The sequence below is a fragment of the Gorilla gorilla genome, chromosome 20 (genome assembly GCF_029281585.2).
Source record: "Gorilla gorilla gorilla isolate KB3781 chromosome 20, NHGRI_mGorGor1-v2.1_pri, whole genome shotgun sequence".
NCBI lineage: Eukaryota > Metazoa > Chordata > Mammalia > Primates > Hominidae > Gorilla > Gorilla gorilla.
Genome location: NC_073244.2, coordinates 43,395,540 through 43,414,380, shown reverse-complemented (window position 1 = coordinate 43,414,380; position 18,841 = coordinate 43,395,540). Strand labels below are relative to the sequence as shown.

At 39.1% G+C, this 18,841-nt stretch overlaps 1 protein-coding gene across 2 annotated transcripts in view; it reads right to left on the bottom strand.

Moving 5' to 3' along the window:
• Positions 1-6,583: 6,583 nt before the first annotated feature.
• The window catches only part of ZNF507 (zinc finger protein 507), a 37,512-nt gene continuing 25,254 nt past the window's right edge, over positions 6,584-18,841 (bottom strand). For both annotated transcript variants that reach the window (XM_019016538.4, XM_055368883.2), the window contains 2 exons: positions 7,241-7,375; positions 6,584-7,125 (listed from right to left, as the gene is read on the bottom strand). In XM_019016538.4, the coding sequence (XP_018872083.2) occupies positions 6,759-7,125; positions 7,241-7,375 (502 nt within the window). In that variant the 3' untranslated portion in view covers positions 6,584-6,758. The remainder of the gene's footprint in view (positions 7,126-7,240; positions 7,376-18,841) is intronic.

Here is an 18,841-nt window from a genome sequence, read left to right as displayed (position 1 = left end):
CCTTTAAACGTCACTAGTAGGTGCTAATAAAAGTCCTGAAAAATGAATGTTTTATTTTATTGAGGGTCTATTCAGGTCCAGCTTTCCATTGTGTATACATTTAAGATAACATACTTTCTCATTTTAAAACCATACTTGATTATTACTGATCAATCCATGGTAGTAACATGGGTAATTATAAATATTCTTTTTTGTTTTTCCTTTTAACAAAGAAGTACAAAGCTGAGAAATCAGAAAGGTGAACTAGTTGGGTCTGAGCTCATGGCTAAGGATTCATGATTTTCTGATTTGTGCAAAAAATTTTTTTTTTTTTTGAGACAGTTTCATTCTGTTGCCCAAGCTGGAATGCAGTAGTGTGATCTTGGCTCACTGAAACCACTGCTTCCCAGGTTCAAGCAATCCTCCAGGCTCAGCCTCCCAAGTAGCTGGGACTACAGGCGTGTGCCACTACAACCGGCTAATTTTTGTATTTTTAGTAGAGATGTGATTTCACCATGTTGGCCAGGCTGGTCTTGAACTCTTGACCTCAAGTGATCTGCCCACCTCAGCCTCCCAAAGTGCTGGGATTACAGGTGTAAGCCACTGCGTCTGGTGACAATTTTTTTTTAAAGATGTTTTTAGATGTTTTAAGATGTTTTTTCCACATTTACCTAATATGTAGAATCCTTTTAAAACAAACACCCCATTGTAGAAGTACCTGTCTTATATGCATTTTTACAAATTATTATAGAATGACACCTTTTCTATCTGGATTAAGTAACACAACTGGTGTAAATCTGGTTGAGTTAGGGAGCAAAAAGCCACCAACACGTGATACGATTTTGTTATATGGCAGTAAGAATTTATATTAGATGCCTGACATTAAACTTTTTAATTCAAAAGAAAACCTTCTTACCTACATAATCTACTTTGGTAAGGCAAACACTTTAAACTGATTACCCTTTATTGGAAAAAAAATCAGATTAAAGAAACCAAAGCTGTCATAATCTTATAAACACTTAGTTCAAATAAAACTAGATACAGTATATTTATTAATGTACCACTAGAAAAGTGAGGTCTATAGTCCCCTAGCACAGCATGCAAACTGGATTGTGCTGTACACATAGGTCTCTGGAAATGGTTTCAGCATTTCATGCTCCGCTGATTTGGATTCTGAGATACACACCAAAACACACTACCTAAGTCAGTCTATCGTATGGCACCAATTAGTAACTTCTCTATGAATTTACAGGGCCAAAAATGTTCTCATTTTACATATTCACTGATTGACTTGGAAGAAATCTATGTATAAGAGTACGGACTTTTTCTTAGCTCTGCCAGTTTAATCAACAGCTCTAGACCAAAGCCAACTGTCACCTCCTCCCTACCTTTGAAGCTGGCTTTGGAGTTGCACGTGCTATTCATTATAAAGAGGTGCATTTAAGACTCTTTTCTTTATATCCTGGATTATTCAATTCAACTGTCACCCCAGCCAAGTGGATTAGTCACTGGGGTTACGTTGCACCATGGTTACATTTGCAGGCCGTGTGCTGTAGTCCCACACCACTGACAGGGTGAAGCCATGGGGGCCAACATCAACACCGTAAAGCTGTCAGGAGGCAAGCGAGACTTTTTATAGCTGCATTTTGATTTAGTTTATTATTTAATTATGCATTGTTATTTCAAACAAAGTGTTTGGCTTTAAATATCAGCGATGAAATAGGTTAAAGTCATAAAATATGGTTAAGATCTGTAAACAGGTAGACTATAAAAATTACAAAGGAAGAAACTAATTTAGTTATAAAGCACTACTATAAAAAGCTTTCTTTGTAAAAAGCCGTTTGCTTCCTGGTAGCTCTAGAGCACAAATTATACCATTGTTCTAGTTCAGAGGTCTAGTCAGAAGACTTTTTCTATCAAATAGGTGGTAAATTAGGTTTTGTGGGCCATAGAGTCTCTGTCACAATTACTCAGTGCTGCTGTTGTACCTTGAAAATAGCCATATATGATATGTACACACACAAGCATGGCTGTGTGCCAATAAAACTTTATTTGCCAAAACAGGTGGCAGGTTGGCTTTGAAGAGAGGGCCCTAGTTTGCTAATCTCTCTTCTGTACCAGCGCTGTCCAAAAGAAATATAATGTAAGCCACATATGTAATTTAAAATTGTTTAGTAGCTAAAGAAACAGGTAAAACTAATTTTAATATTTTATTTAAACCAAAATATCATTTCAACATGTAATCAATATAAAAAACTGTTAATACATTTCCTTTCTTTTTGTACTAAGTCTTTGCAACTGCTATGTATTTTACACTTAGATATTATAGTGGCTGCCACACTGGACCATACGTTCTAGAGCTTCCATGCTCGGATTCTCTAATTTGGAGGTTAGTGACACAGTTTCAGATTGGGTTCTTCTTCAAAGACAGGGGATATGATTATGTTGTCCCTGGGAAGCATGGGACGAAATATTTGGCCTTGGTCACTTTCAACTGAGGTAGCCCAGGATTCTAGGGCACAAATGGATAACCAGACCCACGATACAGTCAGATGATGTTAGCTTCGTCGATGCAACAAATATGTCAATAGCTGTCTGTATAGACTACAGAATGATCAAGGTGTGAACATATCACTGTAGTTTTTGGCCTTCACTAAGGAATGCTAATTCCTTAGTCAATAGCAGAACTAGTCTTTAGCACTTTGACTATATCAGAATTGAAAGCATATAAGCGTGTCACATTTGGAAGAGAAACTGAACTGGGTAGCAAGGAAAAAAACTTCAAAATTAGACTTAATTTTTAAAATGATTTTAAAAGCTAAATGCTTATTCAGTTTATCTTCGTGTAACAGTCTAATGCTAGTCAGCAACAGATTAACAAGTTATCAAGAGTCATCATAACCTTCATTTAACTCTTGGGAAGCTTTTAATTATTTACAACTTTCTAAGCAATAAAGTCATCATTTCCAGGAAAAGAATGAACACAACCTGTGGTTAATAGAACTTGGAGCCAAGTTTTTTTTAACAAAAAATTTATTACCAAAATACAATATTAAAGTCAATACATGACAAACTCCTGTAAAGCAAAATAAATTATTCTAACATTGTACAGTATTTCCAAAGGTAGTTAAAGAAGCACTACAGACCTTGCCTCACTGTTCTGAACAGATGAACTGCTCTCCCATGAACACAGTCCTAGAGTTTCCGCTTTAAGGCATGCAGCTCGATGTGCAGGATAATTTTACAAAATGCAAATCATCCTATTTTAATAAGATACAGTGTCAGAATTAACTGTAGTCTTTACACGTCAGTATTCCAGAAATTTTTATACTTTGGCTATAGAAGCAATGCCATAGTGTTACACAATACTTATTTCTTAAAAAAATACATGTATTCATGTTGATGAATATCAAACGCAAATTTCTATTAAATATATTTTATCGAATATTACTTAGAGCACCTTGCTGTACAATTTAAAAAGATTAAATAAGTGTCTATGAAAACTAAAAACACAATAAGTCTCAACAGAGAAGCCTGCTTGTCTTTGTCAAGCCAATTACAGCACGGGAAGGTGCAATGTAAACATGGATGCCCACCATTTACTTTGTGAGAAAAAAAACAGAAAATTATGAAGCCACCAGCAGCCACCTTCAATAGGAAGAAAGATCCAGAACAAAGGCTTTGGTCGGTGTCACAACATTGCACTATCTGGCCAAAGAACTTGGACTACCGATCAAATGGAATATTAGCATGATACTGTTGAACACTGGGACACCCGCCATATTCTGGATGATTAGAGAAAGGGAGAAAATGATAGAGCCCTGAAAAGTATTCTTTATAATGATCAGAATGCATCATCTTCCCCCCTCCCCACCTTTGCCATATGTAGTTTCTTTTTCAAAGCTATTTTCACTATCACGTCTTAGTATTTTTTAAGTGTTCGGAGCAGAAAACAAATACTATGAGCTCTGTCTAATAAGAAGTCAGTACCAATAAATAAAATGTTATTCCTATGAAGGAATTCCTACTCAATTTTTTTTTGGGGGGGGGTAAACAGAGGACCTCATCTGTCACCCCGGTTGGAGTGCAATGGTGCCATCACGGCTCACTGCAAGCCTCTATCTCCCAGGCTCAAGTGATCCTCCCACCTTAACCTCCCAAGTAGCTGGTGCTACAGGCACGTGCCAACTATGCCTGGCTAATTTTTAATTTCTTGTAGAGACAGGGTCTCCCCGTGTTGCCCAGGCTGGTCTTAAACTTCTGGACTCAAGCAGTCCTCCAGCCTTGGCCTTCTAAAGTATTGGGAATACAGGTGTGAGCCACTATGCCCAGGCTACTGATTATTTTAATAGCTATCTCTTCTACAGTTAGAATTGCATAATCTTCATTATTACTTTTAGAAAACTCAATTGTTCTTGGTAGACACACTGTTAAAACTTAAGGCTTGCCACAAAATGATAATGGGAAGGGAAAGAACCTCCTTGATATATGCTTCCTCCTATCGGCCAGGAGAAAAGCTTTTAAGGACAATTCTAAGGCCAGAATCAGATGAAACTTTAAAGGCTTTGAACTTCTGGGTTAGTTTTTTCCCCATGAGGTGGGGAAATTTTAAATCCATGATTCCAGGTGGAAAATTTAAGTAAAAATCAATGGAATTAGTTTAAAGAAATAAAGATAATTTAAAAATTCACATCATTGAAATTTTGGGGATGCTTTTCATTATTATTTTCTAAATATGATATAAAACTAAAGCCAAGGAAATTTTGTAAGACAAAATCCTTCTAAGGTTGTTGATTTTCAGAACAACAGATTTTTATAAAGAAATACTGAGTCATTGTACCAGCAATGAAAAAACTGACTTACAATATGAGTGGCAACAGTATGGGTAATAATAATGAAATCATTTTAAATGTTTTATTTGAATTTGAAATTAAAATGTTTCAATTCCAAAAAAAGGAGAAAATGAATATAAGTCCACATACAGTGGATCTGAGGAATATAGTATATATAAATCCATTTCATATTTTTAAAAACCACATATCAGAAATGGATTAACTTTCATAAATAAATTAAAGCTACCTAAATAAAAAAGCTGCAAAGTTACAATCATTTATGTTTGTTTAAATATTACCAAAATCAGATTAGAAAGAAAGAAAAAAAAATCAGAAAATGTTGCAAGATGCCTGGCCCCACTTAAATAATTCCTAATAATAATTTTATAAATATTAATCCAATCATACCTGGACTTTAGGAACAGAATACTTCCTAAAACGTGCCTACAGCGTATCCCATTCGAAAACCTTTACAGTGTTCCAAGTTGATCGGTCACAGCCTCATCCAGGTGTTAGAAATCAATATTCAGATATTCAGAAATAGCACCGTGAGGATGGTGCACAGAAGAGCGCACCGACCTTTTCACTTGTAGGCAGAATTTACTTAAAACAATGCATAAATGAGTAATCAGAACTACAAAAACAAAAACACCCTGTTTTCTTCACTCCTTGAAATAATTAAAATACAAAATGTGTAATTAATAAGATTACATCTATTTGATGGTGAGTTTTAATGCTAAAGCGCTTTGCGTTGGTTTTCTGTATGTCCTATCGCACTCTAACAAAATAGAATTTCCAGACAGGAAGAATCCTATAGACTTGCCAAATGCTATTTGTTATTAAAATTTTTACAAACAACCTGTATTTCTGCTATATTTTAGTCACATTTGGTTATATTCCTCTTCTGCTAAATATAACTAAATTAATATACCCCAGGAAGGAAAAGCTCAACACAGCAGTACTCATTTTCAGGAGCTTTTAAATTTCACCCCTCATCCCCTAAGGGATTTTTGGAAATAGTTCAAACTATTTCCAATGCCGGATAATCAAATGTAAATTTTCATACATTGTTTCTTTTACACACTTTCAGATAACAAGCATGGTTTCATTTAGCAGAGTATTAGAAGGTCTACATACTATGGAGAAAGTATGCCAAGTTCTGACAGACACTGAAAAGAACCTCTGAGAACACGCAAGACGATTTAGCATTACTATGAATTGAGATCTGGTTTGAGTCTGGTGGGAATTCACCTGTTTCGTCCTCTGCTCACAAGAAATTCATCGTAAATTTAAGACAATACTTCTTGAATGCCTATTTACAATCTAGCTTTGAATTTAGAGATCTTTCCTTTCTTTTTTAAGGAGTAAAGGAACATGTCCTAGATTAAGTATGATTAATTTCTATCAATTTAGGGATTTCAGTAGATCATTTCAAAGCCCTCTAATTATGTTTCCTTGTTGACTCTGTTGGTGACACTGAAAAAACCCCCTCCCAGAACTGCCTCCCATTTCTCACTGGAGGCCTCACAGTCTGCATTTGACAAGTGAGAAGAAAACTAAGCTCTGCTTAAGACTGTGACCCTTTTATGACTTTTAGAATAGTTCCTGAAAAGCCCTTTCTTAACTCTTGCTGGCATTTCTACACTCTAATAAGCTTTTATTAATAAATACACTCGACACTAAGAAGGGGTGACAGAGGGTTAATACAGGATTACACCTCTACTTCCTCTTCGACCCACTCCCCCTCACTCAAAATATTTAAATACCATTACTGCTTGTCCATTTGGAATTCCTTTTATTACAAGTTTGGTTCCAAAGTCACATCTGTCATTTCCTCAAAAATCACATCGACTTCTTCTGTGGCAGGAAGTTGTCTGACAGCGTAAAGGTGAAACTGTGGTGAAGGAATCCTCTTCTACTGCTTTCCTGCTCGAGTCATTATTCCACCTAATTTGTGTTTAGAGCTGTGTTGTGGTCCTTATTCAGGATGATGTTTACAATTTCACCCTCATGCTCTTTCATATGATCCAAGAGGTTTTCTTTGCTGGTTGATTCAAAACCACAAATACAACAGCAGAAGAGTAAAACGCAGTACTCCATGCTAGGAGGGGCCAGACTGGAGATTTTTTCTAAACTATATGAGGTATTACTTGTAGGGCTCAGTTTCTCATTCTCGTTGGTACCCAGAACTTCACTGGGAATCTGGGACATCAGTTCTGAAGATGACACCGCATTTTCCGAACTTCCAGTGACGGGATCTGCACTCTCTTCACTGCTCTTTAATTGAGTCTTTCCAGGGGATTTCCCCAGAACTCTTAAAAACAAAACAAACACAGCACACTGTGAGGAGGCTACAATGTAGGACTAGTAGATTTAATCCTGGCTTTAATTTACATATAGCAATAAAGGGAGGGGGTAGGATGAAATACCTGCCACTTTGTGAAATCGCGTCGTTAATAGCCTTGTTTACTTGTTCGTAGTTGTAATTTTGGTCACTTGCATGTTTCCACATATGAGACTTCAAAGAAGGAGGATGGCTACACACATACCCACACAGAGAGCATCTGGAAGACAGGCAGGCAAGGGAAAATCAGAACGGTCCCATAACATCAGTGAAAAATTATCATGATTCTGTAACAATTATTATAGCCCTTCCTCCGAACCCTTATTAGACATATCGTATTTCACTGAATCTAAGATGTTACTGATTCTAAGAGGTACACTGACTTCAGAGAGGTCCTAGAATGAAGTCCTGGAATCAATGAAAGAAGGTCTTTTATATTATAAAGAATTAGTAAGAATCAAGACAAACATTCCAGATTACTTTAGTTATTACAATATTTGGAAAGATTTTTGATGTAGTAATATGCAAAATATTTGCTCTAAATTATTTAATCATACACACAAAGAAAAACTTACACGATTAATACTTTGTACCACTCTACTACTTAATTGAGAAAGCAAAAAGGAACAAAATGATTTTCAACATGAACTGTGCATTCTTTATAGATCCACAAAAAATGGAAGCAGTCGTCTTGAAAAAGCTTCAGCAATTTAGATTTCATAAATAAAACAAATAATCTTAAAAAGTTTCTATTAGAAAACATAATTGTTCCACATACTTGAGTACACTTGGTAAAATCTGAATTTAACAATGAAAGATTTTTAGAAAAATTAATAGACTTTATTTTTTAGATGCCTTTAGGTTTACAGAAAAAACTGGTCAGATAGAACTGAGTCCTCATATAACCCCTCCTCCCCTGCACCCAATTCCTCCCATTATTAACATCAGTGTGCTGTATTTGTTATAAATGATGAATCTATATTGATAAATTTTTATTAAAAGTCCATAGTTTACATTAGGGTCCACTATTTGTGTTGTACAATTCTGTGGGTTTTTTTGTTGTTGCTGTTGTTGTTTGAGACAGAGTCTTGCTCTGTCTCCCAGGCTGGAGTGCAGTCTTGCTCTGTCGTGATCTTGGCTCACTGCAACCTCTGCCTCCTGGGTTCAAGCGATTCTCATGCCTCAGCCTCCTGAGTAGCTGGGATTACAGGCATGCACTTCCACGCCTGCCTAATTTTCATATTTTTGGTAGAGATGGGGTTTCACTATGTTGTCCAGGTTGGTCTTGAACTCCTGGCCTCAAGTGATCCACCTGCCTCCCGAAGTGCTGAGATTACAGGTGTGAGCCACCATGCCCAGCCAATTCTGTGTTTTGACAAAGGTATAATGCCATGAATCCACCATTCCAGTGTCATATGAATAGTTTCACTGCCCTAAAAATGCCCTGTACTCCACCTTTTCATCCTTCCTTCCTGCCCCTGAATCCCTGGCAACCACTGATCTTTTTGTTGACTCCATAGTTTTGCCTTTCCCAGAAGATCACATAATTGGAATCATAGCAATATGCATGTATGGTTTTTACATGTCTTTCAGGGCTTGATCATTCTTATTGCTGAGTAATATTACATTGTGTGGATGTATCATAGTTTGTTTGTTCACTCACCTGCTGAACAATATCTTGGTTGCTTCCAGTTTTTTGCAATTATGAATAATTGCTGATAGGAACATTCATGTGCAAAGTTGTTTTGTTTTGCTTTTGAGTCTGGGCCTTACTCTGTTGCCCAGGCTGGAGTACAGTGGCATGACCATAGCTCACTACAGTCTCAAACTCCCGGGCTCAAGCAATCCTCTTGCCTCAGCTTCCCAGCAAGCGCAGGTTTTTATAAGGAAAGCCCAAGTTTTTATAAGAATAAAAGTTGTCATCATTTGGGCAAATACTTAGGAGCATAATTGCTGGGTCGTATTGTAAAACTGTCATCTTTTTAGGAAACTGCAAATGCACTTTTCCAAAGACATTTTTGTTAAATACTTAATTACAAACCTAACAAACCAGATAACTTACCTGAACTCTTTCCTACCCCAATAAGAGACACAGTCAGCAATAACGAGGCACAAAGAAAATCAAACGGCATAGGAGTAAATAAAACAATTAAATACGGTCAAAGACTAAACTCTTTTTCTCACCCACCTCCAATTTAACTTTGTGATAGCATGCAGCTGTATTCTTTTATCATACACTCTGAGGAATCAGGTCCAAGGCCAAAGGTCTCTAAGAAATACCAGCCCACTTACAGGCAATACACAGGCAGTTAGTTCTTTTTTTTTGAGACAGGGTCTTGCTCTGTTGCCCAGGCTTGAGTGCAGTGGTGGAATCATGGCTCACTACAGCCTTGGCCTCCCGGACTCAAGTGATCCTCCTACCTCATACTCCCTAAGTGCTAGGATTACAGGCATGAGCTACCATACCCGGCCTAAATAGGCAATTCTTGATAGAACTTCTAATAAATTCAACTATATGAAAAGATGTTCAATCTCACTAACAATCAGGGAAATGTATCACACCCCTCAGACTGGCAAAGATAAGTAAGTCTGATAAAATGTGGAATCTGATAAATCTGGTAAGATTTTTCACAGATGTGGAAAAATGGAAATGTACAAATTTTATGTATGGCACTCTGAAGAGCAATTTGGCAAAATCTATTAAGGCTGAAGTGGCACACACCTGTAGTCCCACAATTCTGGTGTTCACAAGGAAACACATACAAGAATCATCCTAGCCATGAACACCAAAAAAGGATACAACCCACAGTGACTGTTCTTCCACAAGGATATGAAAACAAATTGGTTTATTTTCATATAGTGGAATGTTACAAAGTGGAAAAAAAAACAACCAAAAAACCCCCATGAGATCTACACTTAGCACCAGAAACCAATGTCAATAATGATCAGTGAAAAGAAAAATAAGATCTGTTAAGCTTTTAATTTAAATAAATTGTTAAAACACCAAAACCAACAGAATGTATTACTTAATACATCCATATGTATGTATATACACATACATATGTTATATACATAGAAAGTTATTCACGAATACCTGAAATGATACACATCACTGTCAAGACAATCGGTTACCTCTCAGGAGGAAGGGGTGAAGAAGTAAGAAAGTGAGGCTTTAGCTATATCTACAATGTTTTATTTCTTCAAAATGTGGTAAAATGTTTGACATTTCATTAAATATTTAAAAAAATTGTTCCCCTATTCTCTTTAAGCTTTTACAGCCTGCATTCTCCTTAAGACTTTATTACAGCTGGCATAATAAAACAAAATCACTACATTTTATTCTTGGTTATCTACAAAAAAACCCTAACCTTAATTCATTTTATTTTGCCCATTTATATCTGAGATGCAGCAATTTTTTGACAAACCTCAATAAATCTATAATATTTTCACTAACATCTTTATCAGAGGGTGGGCAGCTGGTAACTTCTCCACCCCCAAGCCATTAAACTCAGTGTCTGTATCTGTGACTGTGACACAGTCGTGGTGTGTACTGTAGTGTGGTCACAGTCCCCTGCTTAAATGTCTCTGGATCAGTTGCTTGAGAAGGGCAACTGCCCTGCACCATGATGGCTGGGCACCCAGCTCATTGCCAGCCAAGAGATGCCCACTCCCTTCCGCCTAGTGCCTCTACCAAGGTGACTTTACATATGTTGTGCTATCATACGTTAATTTTTATGTTATGCAGAGGGGAAACAGACACGAAATGCTGGCTCTTCAGACACTCGCCTCCTCACTTTCATTCAGACTGTGGTCCCGAGGCCTCACCAGAAAATTCTTTATCTGGAATGATCCCCCAGTGACAAGTCAGACTTATGCAACAAGAATTTCATACTTCTGAGAAAACTGGGTCAGAAAGTAAATGCCAGAAATCTCAAATTGATCCTATAGAACATCTCTAATGTTATTCCAACCTTTTAAAAATAAGAGTGATGAACTATTATTTACTGTTTTCCTTTTTTTTTTTTTTAAAAAAAAAAGCTTCTAATTTTAGAATAGTTACAGATATAGATACAGATATATAGAAAAGTTATTTCCCTTACTGTTAACATGTTACCTTCCTGGGGTACATCTGCCATAAATCAGGAGCCAATGTTCCTTACATCATTATTAACTGAAGTCCACACTTTATTCGGATTTCCCTGGTGTGTACTTAACATCCTGTTTCTGTTCCACGACCCCGTCCAGGACAACATGGCTTTTAGTCCTCACGTCTCCTTAGGATCTTCTAGACTGCAATTATTTCTCCTGCTTGCCTTGTCTCTTTGAGACGGAGTTTCACTCTGGCGCCCAGGCTGGAGTGCAGCGTTGTGGTCTTGGCAAACTGCAACCTCCGCCTCCCAGGTTCAAGCGATTCTCCTGCCTCAGCCTCCCGAGTAGCTGGGATTACAGGTGTGTGCCACCACGCCTGGCTAATTTTTGCATTTTTAGTACAGATGGGGTTTCGTCATGTTAGCCAGGCTGGTTTCTAACTCCTGACCTCAGGTGATCGCCTGCCTCACCCTCTCAAAGTGCTGGGATTACAGGCACTGAGCCACCAAGCCCGGCCAACTTGCCTTGTTTTTAATACCCTTGACAGATCTGAGGAACATGGGTCAGATATTTTGTAAAATGTCCCTCAAGTTGCGGCTGTCTGCTGTTTTTTTTCACGGTTAGACTGAGCTGATGGGTTCTTGGGAGAAAGGCTACAAAGGAAAAGGGCCATCCTCCCCACATCCCACTCTCAGGAGAACTCGCCCCTGACCTTCCTCCCCTGGCTGAGGTCAGGTTTCTCCAGGGTCAAGTTCCTCTTTCTCAACCCAGTTTCCATAGTGTACCACTGGGAAGGGGGTCACTGGGTGCAGCCCACACTTAAGAGCTGGGATAATCAACTGCCTCCTTTAGGGAGGGGTATCTACATCAATTATGTGGAATTCTTTTGCATGGGATGTGTCTATTCTCACCCACCTATTCAACCATTTATATACATCAGTATGGACACGTGGTTATTTTATACTTTGGGATGTGGGCAGCAAGCCACCTAGGTGCCGAGGCAAGAGACCGAGGGCACGAGCTGTTCCAGTATAATAAAATATATAAAACAACAAGAGTTATGCTAGATATAGATCATAGATATGATTATATATGAATATCATTAATCATTAGTTTGTAGCAATTACTCTTTATTCCAATACTATTATAATCTTTGCTCTATAATCATAACCTAGGAAAAACCAGGCCATATAGAGATAGGAGTGGAAGGGACATAGTGAGAAGTGACCAGAAGACAAGAGTGCAAGCCTTCTGTTATGCCCGGACAGGGCCACCAGAGGGCTCCTTGGTCTAGCGGTAATGCCAGCATCTGGGAAGATGCCCGTTGCCAAGCGGACCATGGTCTAGCGGTGCCGTCAGTGTCAAGGAAAAACACTCGCTACTTAGCAGACTGGGAAAGAGAGTCTCCCTTTCCCCACTCTATTCCTCCACCTCTTGTGGAGGGCCTGACATGAGTCAGGCCCGCCCACAGTTATCTGGAGGCCTAACCGTCTCCCTGTGATGCTGTGCTTCAGTGGTCACGCTCCTAGTCTGCTTTCATGTTCCATCCTGTACACCTGGCTCTGCCTTTTAGATAACAGTAGCAAAATTAGTGAAAGTACTAAAAGTCTCTGATATGCAGAAATAATGGTGTAAGCTGTCTCTCTCTCTCTCCCTCTCTCTCTCTGCCTCTGCTGCCAGGCAGGGAAGGGCCCCCTGTCCAGTGGACACGTGACCCACGTGACCTCACCTATCATTGGAGATGACTCAACACTCCTTACCCTGCCCCTTTGTCTTGTATCCAATAAATATCAGCGCAGCCTGGCATCTGGGGCCACTACCAGTCTCCGCGTCTTGGTAGTAGTGGTCCCGCAGGCCCAGCTGTCTTTTCTTTTATCTCTTTGTCTTGTGTCTTTATTTCTACAATCTCTCGTCTCTGCACACAGGGAGAAAAACCCACTGATCATGTGGGGCTGGTCCCTACATTGGTGCAAATTCTGTATTGCACTATTTATTTTGTTGCTCAAACTCCTCCAGCCTTGCCCCCTGGGCCTCTGTGGTTGGGTCCCGTGTCCTGCTGCCACACCTCAAGTTTTGTTTCTTAAGCACTTCCTTACATGCTGGACCTGAGACGCTCCAGGATCACTTTGCATATTCCCCACCACAGTCCTAGACTAGACTGATAATTTCTCCAGTTCTTTTATTGGAGAAAGGTATCAGAAACCAAGATTTGGGTGATAGGTGAACTGCTTCAATTTTGTAAATAACTTTTTTCCTGATTTCAAAAATTCGCTGTAGAAAATTAGAAATATACAGGAAAAAAAAGAAAATAAAAATCACTCATAGTGTTATCACTAGATATAACCATTATTATTATTTTGAGGTCTATTTTCCAGTATTTAAAAATACATATATTTTTTATAAAATTGGAATTATGGAAGGCTACTGTTATAATTTAAACTTTCTACAATAAAGTATTTAATGACTACAATAAGCTGCCTAGCATTTCACATTGGATGGAATTGGTGGAATTCCATTTAATTCTCTATTGTTTTATGCAGAATATATAATTCTGACAATTGACAATCATCTTTGTATAAAAATCTTAGGCACTTAAAGCTTCTGAGAACACAGTTTATAAACTTTAATTTGTGCACTAGCATGTGCTCATTCTTTTAGGGGAGGCTTATTCTAGGAATACAGACAGTTCAGTATTAGGAGCTTCATTATTATGAGTCACCATTTGAAAGGATTGGAAGCAAAAAGGCATATTTTCATTGGTGTTGCTGAGACTAAATCTAAAAAAATCAATATTCATTTTTAAATTTCTGATTATGGAAATCGTTAAACAAAGGGAAAATTATAAATAAAAATGTGATGAATCCGTACCATCGTTTCAATAACTGATTGTCGGCATTTTGCTAATCTTGTTTCACGTATTCTAACTTAAAGTTGCCTGATTTTTGCAGACATGTCTTATTCAAATTAGGATCCAAATGAGATCTACATTTCATATTTGGTTGGTAAGTCTCTTAAGTCTCTTTTAATCTATAATATCTCTTCTTTCTTTCCCGTCACCCCTCATGCATGTATCTGTTGAAGATATGAGGCCCATCTGTCTTGCAGAATCTCTCACAGCATGGACTACACTGAGGACTTTCTGGTGATGTCATTTATCATGTCCCTGTGTCCTTCATGTTTCTTGTGAACTGGGAGTGAGATCTAGAAGAGTTTCTTGGCCTCTGCATTCCTGACATTTGGGGATAGGTAGTTCTTCACTGTGGTGGCTGTCTGGGGCACTGCAGGTTGTCCAGCAGCATCCCTAGCCTCTACTCACTAAATGCCAGTAGCGCTTTCTCCCTCAGTTGTGACAAATGCAGTAATGTCTCCAGACATCGGCAAATGTCCTCTGAGGGGGCAAAAGCCCTTAGTTGGGAACCAATGAGCTACATGTTTCATTAGATTCAAGGTCATATTTAATTTTTTTTTTTTTTACAAATATACTCCATGTGTATAGCTGTGTATTTCCTACTGCCATACTCAGGAGGCACTTAAACCAATAGCACCTAGCCCAATATACATTCCTAATAAAACTTCTCTACAAAATAAGGTAGATGGATAATTCTTCAATATCATAAAAATATAACTTTCTCAACTCCAAAACTAGTATCAAGCTTAATTAGGAAACACCAGAAGCATTTCCATTAAGTTCAAGAACAGAACAAGGACATTTACTATCCACACTGCTATGCAGTGTTGTGGAGGTACCAGCTAGGACAATCAGACAAGAGAAAGAAAGAGGAGGTATAGGCCGAGTGTGGTGGCTCATGCCTGTAATCCTAGCACTTTGGGAGGCTGAGGTGGGTGGATCACCTGAGGTCATGAGTTTGAGACCAGTCTGGCCAACATGGTAAAACCCTGTCTCTACCAAAAATACAAAAATTAGCCATGCGTGGTGGCGGGTGCCTGTAATCCCAGCTACTCAGGAGGCTGAGGCACGAGAATCTCTTGAACCCGGGAGGCAGAGGTTGCAGTGAGCTAAGATAACACCACTGCACCACTGCACTTCAGCCTGGGTGACAGCACAAGACTCTGTCTCAAGAAAAAAAAAAAAAAAAGAAAAGCTATAAATAGAAAGGAAAGTATGAGAAAATGATTTGCAGATAATATAATGATATACCTTAACAATCCAATAGAAAATTAAAAACTGTTACAAATAATAACTCAATAAAGCCACAAAACTAACATTCCGTCCAGATCAACAACTTTCTTATATGGAAACAATATTAAAATGCTAGCAAAATGCTAGCAAGAAGGAAAAAACTATTTATAACAGCAATGGAATAAAATAAAATACACAAGAACAAGCCTAACAATGAGTGAGAGAAAGAGAGTGTGTGTGTGTGTGTGTGTGTGTGTGTTCCTTGCTTTGCACGGTTCCGAGCTGCATGAATTTCAGTTACTATGGCTTAGTTAAACATTATCAGTCCCCCGACAGCATGGTTCAAATTTCAGTTATTAACTACTATGGGAATACGAACTGTGAGTAACTGCAGAGAACAAACTTCACTGGCAGCTCTTCAGTCTACTATGTAAACACAGATGCATCATGCCCAGTGACTAAGCAAGCCTTTCAAAGCTGGTGACTGGTCATTGTGCTATGCAGTTCACTTCCCGACAGCAAAACATGTAGTTATGCTGCATCCTTATCTCCCAATGCTAAACCTGCAGGACGTGTTACGAAAATGGATAGTCACAAGAGAGGAACTGGCCAACAAAATCGAAGTGCAGCAAAAACCCACAAAGTGATAATGCTGGAAGCAAAATTAGACATACATGTAAATGAATTCTAGAACAAATAAATAATTGGCCACAGGAATGTTGACACTGCTGCCACTGAAGAAAACTTGGGATATGCAGCCAGAGGATCTTAGTGAAAGTGAATTTAATGACGAGGTATGTAGTTCCTGAAGGAAGTTATGGCGGCCAAAAAGTTTGCGTTAAAGGAACTCTTGGAGACATTTCATGATGATGACAATTACTTAGAAAGGACAACTGACCACTTGCCAAAGGCATAGGAAAGATGCTCATTCTAGACTGCAGGCAAGCACTGTCCAAACCACTCGATAAGTCTCTTACAAACAGACAAAACATTTTATTTCTCAAAGTTCCTAAGTTTTAAATTACAGTGTGGTATGATCTGAATTTATGTGACCCACCCCCCACCGAAATTCCTATGTGGAAACTTAACCTCCAAAGGGATAGTATTAAGAGGTGGGGCCTTTGGAAGGTGACTAGGTCATGAGGGCAGAGACCTTGTGAATGTGAGTGGTATGATCTGAATGTATGTGCCCCCCCGAAATTCCTATGTGGAAACTTAATCCCCAAAGGGATAATATTAAGAGGTGGGGACTTTGGAAAGTGACTAGGTCATGAGGGCAGAGGCCTTGTGAATAGGATTAATGCCCTTATAAAAGAGGTTTAGGGGAGCTTTATTGCCCCTTCCAGCATGTCAGGATGCTGCAAAAAGGTGTTATTTATGAAGCAGGGAGCAGGCCCTCATTAGACACCAAAGCTGCTGACACCTTGAGCTTGGACTTCCCAGCCTCCAGAACCGTGAGCAACACATTTCTGTTGTTCATAAATTACCCAGTCTAAGGCACTTTGTTATAGCAGCCTGAAGGGACTAAGACACACAGCACCACAGTTTAGATATGGTCTGTTTGTCAACACCAAAACTAACGTTGAAATTTGATCCCCAATGTGGCTGTACCAGGAGGCAGGGCCTAGTGGGAGGTTTCTGTGTTTGGGGGTGGATCCCTCATGAATGGGATGTTGGTGTTGTTCTCTCGGTGGTGGGTGAGTTCCTGCTCTTCCAAGACTGGACTGGTTCTTGGAATGAATTAGTTCTCTTGAGAGTGGGGTGTTATGAAGCCAGGACGCCCCTCAGTTCTTCCGTTCTTCGCATGTGTCCCCTCTTTTTTGACCTTCTCTGCCATGTTGTGACATAGCACAAAAACCTTCACCAGAAGCCAGGGCCAGACCCTCAAACTTTTCGGCCTGCAGAACTGACAGCTGAAAACAACGCCTTTTCTTCATGTGGAGCGTTGTGGGTGATCTGGTTTGCCATGCTATCAGAGCCCCTTGCTTATGGATTGTTAGTTTAAATTACTGAGCCAATTCCTGTCCACTCAACTGGTCAGCAAATGCTCTCTCTTTATTTAAACCCTTTTCTGATTATATAATCTATATTCCTTGCACAAAAATGGAATATAGGTAAGTATAAAGACAAATTCTAAAAAATTACTTGCATAGCTTCCTGGTCTTTTTTAATGTACATATGTAGATCTGAAGCAAAAGTAGAATCATACTATAGATTTTTAATCCTACTTTTGACAATGTTCCATGAGTATTTTCTCAAGTTAAAAATTATGCATTTTCAATGGGGTATAATGTTCCATCCTATGAAAATACTGTAATTTAACCACTCTACTAAGTAGCATAGAGCTAGAATGTTTTTGATCTTTTTGACATTATAAACAATGCTATAACAAATTATCTTGCACATCAATATAAATGCATTGCAGATTATTCTTTAGGATAGAGTTCATTTCCCCCCCAAGACTCCTTAAGAATAATAAAGAATGGGCTGGGCGCGGTGGCTCATGCCTGTAATCCCAGCACTTTGTGAGGCCGAGGCAGGCGGTTCACGAGGTCAGGAGATTGAGACCATCCTGGCTAACATGGTGAAACCCCGTCTCTACTAAAAATATAAAAAATTAGCCAGGTATGGTAGCGGGCGCCTGTAATCCCAGCTACTTGGGAGGTTGAGGCAGGAGAATGGCGTGAACCTGGGAGGCAGAGCTTGCAGTGAGCCGAAATCACGCCACTGCACTCCAGCCTGGGCGACAGAGCGAGACTCCATCTCAAAAAAAAAAAAATAATAATAATAATAAACAATTAACACTCCTAGTTGAGACACAGAACATTACCAATATACCTTTGAGACTCCCTGTGTGCCTCACCTCAATTGCCTCCCCTTCCTTTCCAGAGATAAGAACGTTCCTGGGCTGAGGGGCACAGTCATTTTTTTTTTTTTTTTTTGAGATGGGAGTTTCGCTCTTGTTGCCCAGGCTGGAGTGCAATGGTGCAATCGATCTTGGCTGACTGCAACCTCCCCCTCCTAGGTTCAGGTGGTTCTCCTGCCTCAGCCTCCCAAGTAGCTGGGATTACAGGAATGCACTACCATACCCGGCTAATTTTGTATTTTTAGTAGAGACAGGATTTCTCCATGTTGGTCAGACTGGTCTCGAACTATTGGCCTCAGGTGATCCACCCGCCTCAGCCTCCCAAAGTGCTGGGATTACAAGCGTGAGCCACCGTGCCCGGCCGGGCACAGCCATTTTTAAGGCTCTGATCTGTACATGTAGTACCCAGAAAAAGGAGAAATGATAGAAAATATGTTTTGACAGTATGGTAAGGGCATAAAAACAGAAGTGCAGATCCATGGAACAGAATAAATGGCCCAGAAATAAATCTAAAAATACACAGTCAATGAATATTTGACAAGGGCACCAAGAGGACATAATGGAGAAAGAACAGTCTCTTCAATAAATGG